Raw genomic sequence first — 12,481 nt, forward strand, 5'->3', positions numbered from 1 at the left:
TTCATACTTTATTCTCCCTAACAGATCAGATTGGATTTTTTGATACGGTTTGGGTGACTGTCAAAAGTTAATTGAAATGTTGAAGAATTTCTTGATTTTCTCTTGTTGTTTGTGGGATCTTTTAGACTTTATGCTTTTAAATATTTAATAGATTGTGGCAAGAGATGTGGAATTGTTGGAACTGGAGCAAAGAATTTAGGTAAATTGAACTTCAAAACTTCTTTTGAGATTGAAATTTATTGCACACAATAGATCTAACGGATTACTGAGATTTAAATATTAACGTACTTTTCAAATTTGAAATTTCATAGTTGCAACCCCCGTTTGTTTGCTTTTCATTTTCAAATCAATTTTTGAGTAGAAAAGTCACCGAAAATCTCTGTAAGTCATTATTATTAACAAATCCTCACATTTTATAGAAATTTAAGGCAAAGCTCTACAAAACGAAGCTCGTATTACATCATCTTCATCAAAATTGAAGGGTTAAAATGGAAAATTGAAGAAAACTGGTAAAATTCTTTCTGTATCTATCTCAAAAATCATCATCAAGTGAATTCTCTGAACTCTTTTGTTGATAAACACAAAAGTCAAGGATACTACGTGACAAACAGCATCACATTACCTTAAATTTTAATCAAAATTCTCAGACAATTGTGTTTCAATTATTTTCAATCTCAGTTCTTAGAAGATATAAAAAGATTCTTTGTTTATTTAATACGCAAAGCGCTGCAATTGCCTGAAACTGGATGTTTTTACAGAAAATCAACCCTAGCAACAATTCCAACGTCAACAGTACTATCTCATGACTTTTCATTCCACACATTCATCTCAAAGAGACATGAAAATTAATATAGGTATGGAAAAAATGGATATATGAATATGCGAATGATATAAATCGGACGACAGCAAACGACAATTCAATTTGGCACATTCACCGTAACAAATTATTGTTCATCATCAATTCTAATTACATTCAGAAATGTGTGAGAGAGGATTTTTATTCCTCATATTTCCCAAAAAAAAATTGTATATACTCGAAACATGCTCGTCGGTGGGATATAAAATTTTATTGCAGTCTGCAAAATGTATTTTCAATTTTTGAACATTAATTAATTTTCTCTGCTTTGTGTTAATGTGATGTCGGAGTTCTGTTCGACTGGATGGAGAACGGAATATGTTATGAGGAATAATAGAGCTTTTACAGAAACGACAATTTGCATCATTTAGGGAAAAGAAAAGATGGAAATATGTATTTTTTTTGGAAATAAAACACATTCATGCACGTATTTCGGAAATGGAAATTGCCCACAAAGAGACATATTCACATGTGCTATTGCTATTTCTAAAATAGAAATTTATAATTGGTATGAAATTGTCTCGCTTCTGTTTCTATTTTATGGATTCACTGGGTCATTTGAGAATGTTTGAGGATTTTAATGGAAACAGTATGTTCAAGTGGAAAGTTGAGAGCTCAAATGAGTATTTTTACTAATGATGCGTGTTTAAATGTGTCACCAGGAGCAGCACCGAAGTGAAAATTTGTTAAATTGTCTGAGTAATTGAAGTAAAAACCGATATTGATTATTTTAGTACAATTTTTAGTACAAAATTGTTGAAAGAATTCGAAAGTTGATGTTTTTTGAGCTTTAAGTCTATTCCAACTGTACTGGATCATTAAAAGGTTAAATGCATGATTGAGAAGCACTAAAGGATCAACAATACAGTTGCAAACTCAAAGCTTTAAGTCTCGAATTTATGAAAAATAAATTTTGTACTAAAATTCTCAATGTTTGTAAACAAAGAATTGAAAATGTTTAATTAAAATTCCTAGAACATATTAAGCTGAATTTATAAGCTATCTAGTTACTACCCACACCCTGAATTTCCCAGCATTTGAATCAACAATCAAACTACCAAGTGGCAACTGAAGTTTATTTTGTACAATTTTCCAGCAATTGTTCACAATTTTAAATATGAAAGTATAAAGTTCATTGTTGGTTGAATTGCAGCACAACAATAATATGGCATGAATGCAAAAATTTATGATCATAAAAGAGAATAAATTTTTCCAACTTTCACGTTTCTACTGCTTCTATTCATTTACTTCTCTATCGTGCTCTACCCTCTTGTTCATGTATCAAATTCCAAAAATATAAAAAATTACTTTTTACTCAACAAAGAGGAATGAAAAAACAAAAAAAAAAACTAATGAAACTTTTGACTGCTTTTCTCGTTCTCCCTGTCATTGTTGTGCATGGTTATGAAGTTAGTACTACTTTTGTGACGTGTTATAGTTCTGCTGAATTTTTTTGGAATTAAAAGTCATGCAATGAATTGAACACAAAGTTGTGAATATGACAGTTTTTATGGATTATGTGGATCGAGTTAATACACTACCCGAGCGGCATGCTCAGTAACTGTTAAGTAGGCGGACAGCAACGTATCAAAATAAAAGGATTCGTTCCAATTTTTATGAAAATTCCTTAAAAATTCCAGCCCAACTCCTGTCAACTCATGTCTCCCTGCTATGTAAGTCGAAACTCATGCAGAAATCATAATTAAAAATTCTTTGCGTTTAATTCCACTTTAATTTGATTAAGTTCCGCACGACTTTTTCATTCATTTCCATTAATTTTTCTTTTGTGTTCTATGTCATTAATTGTTGTTGTTGTTGTGTCTGTTCATTTGACTCACCTTAATGAATCGTTTTGCTTTCGTGAGCAATCCTAGTGTCGTATGTCGACTCGTATCAGAGCCAAGTGGGACGATTTCTTTCAGTCTTTCTAAACAGCTACGTAAGTGAGCTCTCCTGTAAAGAATCGGAATTGAAGAAATTGATTTTAGTCAATATAAAACATTTGGTTCCATTATGGTCAATTTAAATTTTAAAATAGGTATATATGTGCGCATGTAAACATTCTGCATGAATGATTTAAAGTCTCTATTTTTTTTGTCTGTGATTGAATAATTTAATGATAATTGAATTGCATTTTATGCATGTGTCATGTATGCATGTAGATTCAATAAATTCATGTGCGCATTGAGAGTTTTTCCTATTCCTTAAACATCTTCTCAGATCTGTTCTTCGTATATGACATATCATATCAACTTCTATGGATTTAAGTTGAATTGAGTCACATGAGACATACCAAGTGAGGAAAGTACATGAATATACAAAAAAAAATAAAAATAAAAAATATCTTTCTCAGACGATGATGACTATGAAGTGAAAATATGGATAGAAAATTGCACAAAATGGAAATTGCACTTTAGAGACAATCTATGGATGTTTCAATCTATGAGTTTTCTCTAGAGTTTTGTAAATAAATATCATTTTCTGTCTCCTTTTGAAATTTTTATACATTTTTTAGGGGCGAGTTTAAGAGGTTGCTGAGCTGTTGAATATTATTTGTCTTAATTGTCCATAATTGGCTATGTTTTGGCAACTTTTTTGATATATTTGTTGATAATAATATTGATTTTTAACAAATTTTCAAATTTTGAAATTTTCCCGCCATTTTTCATCACTTCAAAATTTTATTTTGATTTTCTGCTTCCAATCTGCTTTTAATTATGATTCTAAGTACTCAAATCTATTGAAATCGATAGCAATGATGTACTGATAGCATTTAAACTTATGAACTTTAAGCATAAATGTTGAATTTTTCTAAAAAATCATTTGTTTACGTTTTTTGTTTACATTCTTAATCGACTCATTTTCAAACACAAGAAATTAGGTTTTGATCGGTTAAATGTAGGGATTAGTCTTATGATAACTGCATATTAGATAGAAAGAGTAAATAAGGCCATAAAGACACCTTCCATTAAATAACAAGAAATTATCCTTTATTCACCAGTAACTCTCCATGGCAACAATTTCTATGCAGATAAAAAAAATGCACTTCCACCCTAAACACTTAAGCATCATATCCAACTATTCTTGTGAGACATGATGGAGAGAAAATTTGCATTTCAACAATCACTGTGAAAAACCTATTAATATACTCCTTAAATATCATCTCTCTGCATTTTAGCTAGAGCACATTTGCATGATGATACTTCGTCTGCATGCTCACACATTTTGTACCTCTTTTTATGCATCGACATTGAGTTTTATAAAATGTATAAATATACAATTTCTATCCTCATTCTCGGCAAGATGAGAGACGTAGAAGTGAAAATAAGTTTCATGAAAATTCAATAAAAATTTATTTTGCATGAATATTTTCCCTCCGTGCAACAGTACAAAAGGAAGAAAATAGCATCAAGAAGAAGAAAAGAAATTTTCACGTTAGGGAGAAATTTTCCTTTTTCTACGATATCGAATTATACTTTTTTAATAACTTTCTTCCGTTCAACGTAATGAATATATCTAGCTTAAGAAATTAAATCGCTTATAACTTTCTTATTTTTTTTTTCGGCAGAATAGAATGTCTCGTAAAATAAACAAATTTTTTTCTCGAAGAATTTCTCGTGCACAACTTCCACGTGATGACTTTTCCGAGAAATAACTTCGGTTTCTTCATGGAATTTATGTCGATGTCTCTGGAATGCAAGGTGAAAATTTATGAATATTTTGTGGGGATTTTTAAATTTCCAAAGCATTCTGTGATTTGAATTTTTGTTCAATTGCTTAGGAATAGGGTGTCATTATCCATGAAAATGTAGGCTGTCTTAGCACTATGATAGGTTTCTTGAATCCACAAATATGGCAAAGGATGGTACAGAGTTTAAAAATCCTTCATAATCCTGCAAATTTATTTAGAAATTTTCAAAGAAATTCTAACGAATTTTTCCAATTTAAAATGTAACCGACTTTTAAAATTTGAATTTTCAAATCGAATTCTTCGAATTTCGAATTCAATAAGTTCTTCGATTTTTCTTCAAAAATTCATTAAAAGATACAATTTCCGTCACAGAATCCTGTTCCCAACAGTTTGATTAAGACTAAAATGATGCATTTAAGTGGAAATAACAAGAAAAGAAGACATTCTAATCTAAATTGTTAATCCAAATAGAAACAAATCTGAATTCCTTAAATTGAAATTTTCATCATAGAATATCCAATAAATGCTGTTATTGTTTGTTTGGATAAGACTCTTTATCTGAGTTTATTGAAATATTCAGCAGTGTCTTAACTTCCTTTTTCCTAATAATCTCCCCCTTTCCTATTTAACTTCTCCAGATTTGAATAGAATTCTTAAGCTGCCCACTTCCTTTAATTAATTGAAAACTTTCTGGATATCCACAGGAGAGCATGGAAGTTGATGACCTTAGAATTATCAATTCATTTTCTTTGACATTTTTTCCCTTCCACCGTATTGCGTGAAAAGAAAAAGTTTCTTTTGCTGCTGCTTACCATCTCCATCTCCCTTCATTCCATCCTCTCTAACTCATCATCTTACAATTTCTTTTCTCTTCTTATCCTTATATTCTGTTTTTGTCATGGAGATAAAGATAAATTTTGCTGTTATTTTCTCTTACTTGAAGTTATTATTTGCATATTTTATTAAAAAGGCAGGAGGATAAGGCAGGCAAGAAGAAAAGGAAATACTTTTTTTTATCATTTCGCTCCCTTATTTGTGTTCATGGTGTGAGGAGGCATTACTTTGCATTGATGTACAAAAGAATGGAATTTTTTTTCTTAGTTACTGTAGAAAAAAAAAATTATACCGGGGCTTTGGACCTGCGTATATTTAGACACATTCTTTCTGTTCTGCATTGAAGTGTGTATGGCAATTATATTGAAATCATTTGAATGGCCTCGATGAGTTTTTCTATCCAATTATTTCAATTTCAGGTCTATTCAATTTTCTCTCAGCACTCAAGGTTCAATTGAGATTGCTATAAATATTATTAAGGAAATTTCTTTATGATTTTTCGAGCATTAATAAAATTTTTTCTGAGGGATGAAAATGACATTTGTGTCATTGCCGAGTCGGGTTTTAAGAGGATTTATTAGAATCGCTTAAAATATTCGAATTATTCTCATTTTTTGGTTTGAAAATCTCGTTAAAATTTAAATCTTTCATCGTGAAGTAGGCTGTGAAATTCAAAAATTGAACTTCAGTTAGAAATTTTATAAAGATTTTTAAAACACGAAGTTGGCCATCAAGTTCAAAAATTGAACTTTCTTTGAAAAGTTCGTTAAAATTTAAATCTTACAACTTGAAGTTGGCTTAATTTCCATCATAAATTCTCAAAAAATTTGTTGCATTTTATCAAAGCAATCTTTGAAATTGTGTGTTTAAAAATTTAAAGCTGATAAATTACATAACTACTCCCACAGTTTCCAGGTGCTATTCAACTTCATGTAAGTTCATGTCACATAAATTACCAAACATAAAATTCCTTCCAAGACATTTGTTTCATGTTTGTTTTCAACATGTTGACAAGTTTGTATTCTATTTTATTTATTTATTTATTTATCTTGCAATGCTTCGTTTCAACCTTTATTTTTTTGTTTCTCTTTACATTCACACATAGAATTTTCTTGTTGCATTAATAATTAAAATGCTCATTTGCAAAGATTTTCATGCAAGTTTTATTGAGGAATGTGTTGCTGTTTGTTTGAGTCTGTTTCCTCATATATTATTTATTTTTGTGTAAGTTGAACAGATTTGAGAGGGAGGAACTACAGTTATGTAAATTTTAACACGTAGGCTATGACAATTTCTGAAATTCTTGCAGTATGTTTGATATTCTGCAGCGTATTTTGAATATTTGAATTAAATTGAAAATTTTGTAGTTTTTTCATGAATTTACTTTAGTGACAAGGGATTATTATTTAAATAAAGTTGTAAAAGTCAGGATTTTATCAATTGAAGGTGCAATTAGGCAGCTGTAACCGGTGAGTAATTGCCTTCAGGATGCATCCTGCAGTAAGTTTCTAAGAATTAATTAAAATAAGCCATAATACTTGAACTTTTTCATCAAATTCCATCTTTTCGCAGCCATAAAAATTGTAGAAATGAGCAAAAACTTCCATTCTTTATCTCCCAGTGCTTCCTCGTACTTGATAAAAGTTATTATGAAAATAATTATTAAGCATAACTCAGAAATTTTTTCGTATTCATGAATAAACTCAAACATTATTTGAGAGACTCATTCTAAGAATGTTACAGCAACAAGAAGTAGATAAAGTTGTGCTATTAAAATGTAAAATGCTAGGTATTTGTGTGTCTATGTGTGTGGATTTGCAGAGGAAAGCAGAAAGAGCAAATAAATGTGATGAAAGTTAAAAAAAATTTATCGTTATAAGTTTTTCTTATATTTCCTGTACATTTTCATAATAAGCTTCTCCAGTTTCTTTTTTTCCACTCGCTCGAAAACTTTTAATCTTTTACTCCTCAAAGTGTATTTTTTTCCCACAAACACACAAAAAAAAAGAAGTAATAATAATACATACAGAGAACAAAAATTTAAGTAAACTAAAAGCTTTGTCAGATGCAATATTAATCTCTCGAGTATGGTTTACTGTTATTCCCTTACAAACAATAATTTTAATGAACTAATGCTGTACTTAAACAGGAGCATGAGAGAGCGCGATAGAAAAGGATAGGAGAGAAAAACTTTTAACGTTGCTAATTTATGGGCACTCTTGAAAAAAAGAAGAATTCTCGCCCATTTCTTTTCCTCACATTGGTTTTACTGATAAGTTCCTTTTCTAGCTCTTCTTATTATTGCTTTTCTGTTTAAAAAAGGAAGCTAGCAATGAATTTGCTTAATAATTTAAAGTTAGAGAGCGAATTTGATGAATTAGATCAATTAATCTTTAATTTTAAAATGCAAAAAATACTTTATAAAAAAAAACTTTTTAAAAAATCATCGTTTTTCGCATGGACTAAAAAGTAAAAAATAACTTTTATTTTGTGCTGTAGAGACATTGGTTTGAAAGTTGAGACCACCCATGAATTACAAACATGCACCTTGACTTTATTGTATAGTTCTACAACAAAAAACGAGGGCGCCTGGTATCAGAACTTCATCAAAGATTCGCGCCCTCGTTTTTTGTTGTAGAACTATACGATAAAGTCAAGGTGCATGTTTGTAATTCATGGGTGGTCTCAACTTTCAAACCAATTTCTCTAAATCACAAAATAAAAGTTATTTTTTACTTTTTAGTCCATGCGAAAAAATGATTTTTTAAAAGTTTTTTTTTATAAAGTATTTTATTTTCAACTTTTTAGTCCAAATATCGATCTGTTTGTCTTTTTGTTTTTCATTCAGCCTTTCACGATTAGCTCGATTAGTTTAGCATTATCGTTCAGATCGTAAAAATTTGTGAGCTTTGCTCAACCAAGTCCGAACTGCGTTCGAAATATTTAATTTCGAGCTTCGCTCGAATTAGATCACAGTAGTGTCGGACTCCACTTCGCTTCGCTTCGTTCGCCCGACTTTTATTAGGTCACAGTAGTGTCGGACTCCACTTCGCTTCGCTTCGTTCGCCCGACTTTTATTAGGTCACAGTAGTGTCGGACTCCACTTCGCTTCGCTTCGTTCGCCCGACTGTTATTAGGTCACAGTAGTGTCGGACTCCACTTCGCTTCGCTTCGTTCGCACGACTGTTATTAGGTCACAGTAGTGTCGGACTCCACTTCGCTTCGCTTCGTTCGCACGACTGTTATTAGGTCACAGTAGTGTTCCACTTCGCTTCGCTTCGTTCGCCCGACTTTTATTAGGTCACAGTAGTGTCGGACTCCACTTCGCTTCGCTTCGTTCGCCCGACTGTTATTAGGTCACAGTAGTGTCGGACTCCACTTCGCTTCGCTTCGTTCGCACGACTGTTATTAGGTCACAGTAGTGTCGGACTCCACTTCGCTTCGCTTCGTTCGCACGACTGTTATTAGGTCACAGTAGTGTCGGACTCCACTTCGCTTCGCTTCGTTCGCCCGACTTTTATTAGGTCACAGTAGTGTCGGACTCCACTTCGCTTCGCTTCGTTCGCCCGACTGTTATTAGGTCACAGTAGTGTCGGACTCCACTTCGCTTCGCTTCGTTCGCCCGACTGTTATTAGGTCACAGTAGTATCGGACTCCACTTCGCTTCGCTTCGTTCGCCCGACTGTTATTAGGTCACAGTAGTGTCGGACTCCACTTCGCTTCGCTTCGTTCGCCCGACTGTTATTAGGTCACAGTAGTGTCGGACTCCACTTCGCTTCGCTTCGTTCGCCCGACTGTTATTAGGTCACAGTAGTGTCGGACTCCACTTCGCTTCGCTTCGTTCGCCCGACTTTTATTAGGTCACAGTAGTGTCGGACTCCACCTCGCTTGAATTTTATGATTAAAGAACACAAAATTATCCAAAAAAAGAAAATGCTAAAAAAAAAGTTTGCTCATGACTAGGCTAGGCTTGAACTCATGACCTAATCTATACTGAAACCTTCACTCTGACCATTTCGCCACCACGACATATTATAAATATTTGACGAATGGCAATTTATGATATTAATAAAAAAGTATTTATTTGATATTATTATTATAATTATTATCAAGAAATGTATATATTAGCTTAAATTTAAATTTGATTTCTAATAATTAAGGAATAGTTTTTTCGACACTTTTCAAAAAATTAAAATTTTCTGTGAAAATGCTTGATGAAAAATATTAAACTCCAAGGAAACATTGGAAATAGCTTAGAGAAGTGTGAAAATGGAAATTTTTATCATAAAATAGCATGAACTATCAAAAAAGTACAAAAAAGAATTGAAAAAGTACGACAAAAAAAGTTGGAAAATTTGAGACTTGAACACATGGCCGGATTGGAATTTTAGAAAAATAAAATTTTTTAGGCCTACGTAAAAATTACGTACGTAAAATGGACGTAATACGTAAGCTTATTTTAAAAATTAATTAATTATAGCTTAACTAAGCAATATTATGATTCATAAATGCTTGAATATTGTATTGTCATCGAGAATACACATCCATAAAAAATTTTGGCTCGATTGGAGCAGTAGAAGTGGTCGAAAAATCGATCGCAAGATTTGAACAAGACAAACAGACAAACAGACAAGAAAGCAAGTTAAGAAAAACGATGTAAAATGGATGAATTATCCAAGATTCCTTAGATTTTTTACAGCACTTAATTCAATTGATTAGAATCTTGATTTTAAATCACTTTTACCTTATTTAAACGTTACAAATTTAAATTTTGAAAGAATTTCATCATAGCCAACTTCAAGTCATACAAATTTGTTTTCTTTTAAAATTTGCAATTCTTATCAATTTGAGCATAATCGACTCAATTTAAACATCCAAATAATGTATAGAATACTAGAATGTAGAAAATGTGCATTAGACATTTAGACATAACAAGACAATCCCACCCATTTCAATCAAAAACCATAAAACCAAGCTAAAAACAAAGCAAATAAATTCATGAGTTGTGTAAACTCTATTAAAACTTTTTTTGTGCTGCTTTTACAGATCGTTTAAGAGTTTTATACTTCCCTTTAGCTTAAATTCACATATATATCTGCACATCTTTTTTGTTCCTCATTCTACATATTTCTTTTTATTTATTTATTTATTTAGTTTGATATGAGTTCATTCACATTCCTCAGTTAGTTCGTCATATAATTGCTTATTTGAACTATATTTAGATTGTTTTGCAATTTTAATTTACAATCGTGTTTATAATTTATAATTGATATGAAAACTTATTTGTTTCTATAATAAATAATGACATTTTTGTTGTGATCGGTCATGAATTGATAAGAAGTAAAATTTTTGCATGTCTAATCAGAAAAGTCATCTGGTAGATTAATGTCGGCACAGACAATTGAATAATGGTCTCATAACTATCCGGTTTGTTAAGCATGCCGGCTATTGTTGAGCGGAAACAGAAATTAAAATCATCTGGTCTTTGACTAATGATAGTCTACGGTAAATGATCTTATGTTAAGCACCTTGGAAACACATTTGAATGAAATAAAAAAGAATTTGTAGCTTAGCAACATGTTAAGTTCTTTTTGTATTCTTCAAAAATCCTCGAAAAAAATTTATAACATTGAGGTATTAAGGATAAATTCATTTCCATTAAATTGAAACCTTAGCAATAGCATTTTAATCCAACTTCAAAAAGCATGTAATTCTCACATATGTGGTGAGCTTAATTGAATTATGTAATCAAAAAAACAAAAGACTTTCCGACTAATTCGTATTTAATTTTAACAAAAAAAAAAAAAGAAAAGAACTGCAGTTAAGTTACTGTAATATGAGAAATTGACATGCTTTAACAAGCTTTCAAAATTAATTTCAATTTAATTATAATATCAAATTTGCGACTATTTTTTAACGAAGTAAACAACACGTAACATGTGACCGTATAATCAAAAAACAAGCAAGCATTTCGTTTGTTTTCAGTAAAAACTTTCATTGCCGAAATGTTTCGTCGAATTAGTTGCTGTATAACTTTTTTTCACAAATCGTTATCTAGATGAGGTTTTTAGGGCGTATTTTAATTTTTAACTTTCTAACTTGTTTTTGATAAAATTAATTTTTAACGGTTATTTTGAATTTAAAATGATTTAGCTTTGCTGAAGGGCTGAGGCTTCTAAAGGGAACAAAACTAAGTTTTTCTTATTTGCTTTTGATGAAATTACATTTTAACGGTAATTTTGAATTTGAATTGTTAAAGGGAACAAAGCTACGTCATTCATTTTTTCAAAGTAAACAATCCAAAGTTTTAGTGAATTATTGTTAAAATAATAAGTTTTAAGATCTAATATCAATTAATCTAGAGCAGCAGCCTTACAAAGTGACAAATAATAAGAATTCAACAGCAAGAAATCGATCGAAAACTCATTTAATGACTTTTTCTGATGTGAAAACTTGATTTATTAAAAGTTCATTTCGCAAAAAGTGGAAAGAAAAAAAATTTTCCGCTTCAACACAATCACGTAACTTTCAATCCATAAAAAATGTTGATGTTTTGCCATATACTTAGTACTGAAAAATCGTCCAACGCACCCACAGACACATACATATGTCGAATTAAACGGTAGCGCACCATTGAAAATATAAAGAAAGAAATCGAAAAACTAGTGGAAATGTTAAATTTTAACCTTACCTATTTTTCTCCAATTCGTTGTGACTTGACCTGAAACGACATAAAACAATGTAAAAGAGAACTTTAGTATTTTTATCTTTTTTTTCTTTTCATTTCTTTTATGTTTTCTTAAAAAGCGTCATTATCTTTTCTTCATTCCTTGTTAATACTATTTCGCGTTGCTTCTTCATAAAAGATATTTCTATTTAGCTGCACGAAATAATGGATAAAGACACGTGTACATAGTCTACGGGGTAACAGTTAAATGTAATGGGAAATGTTCTCATTAAATGACTAACTTCAAAACCTATTTTAATCGATTATTTATTTAAATTTTTTAATTGTGTGATTTTTTAAGTAGTTTGCATTGTCAGTTCTTTTATTTTCAATTTTGTAAAATTTCTGTTCAAGTCATGCCTCAATATTTGAT

General features: G+C 31.0%; 1 protein-coding gene across 1 annotated transcript in view; it reads right to left on the reverse strand.

Annotated features, from left to right (window-relative positions):
- LOC139089749 (max-interacting protein 1-like) overlaps positions 1 to 12,481 on the reverse strand; it is a 45,560-nt gene that overhangs the window by 14,709 nt on the left and 18,370 nt on the right. Inside the window, exons 3-4 of the mRNA XM_070639347.1 lie at positions 12,073 to 12,102; positions 2,695 to 2,809 (exon numbers count right to left, since the gene is read on the reverse strand). Coding sequence (XP_070495448.1) covers positions 2,695 to 2,809; positions 12,073 to 12,102 — 145 coding nt within the window. The remainder of the gene's footprint in view (positions 1 to 2,694; positions 2,810 to 12,072; positions 12,103 to 12,481) is intronic.

The sequence above is a fragment of the Chironomus tepperi genome, unplaced genomic scaffold (assembly GCF_022539635.2).
Source record: "Chironomus tepperi strain 1889 unplaced genomic scaffold, CSIRO-AGI_Ctep_v1 contig_196, whole genome shotgun sequence".
NCBI lineage: Eukaryota > Metazoa > Arthropoda > Insecta > Diptera > Chironomidae > Chironomus > Chironomus tepperi.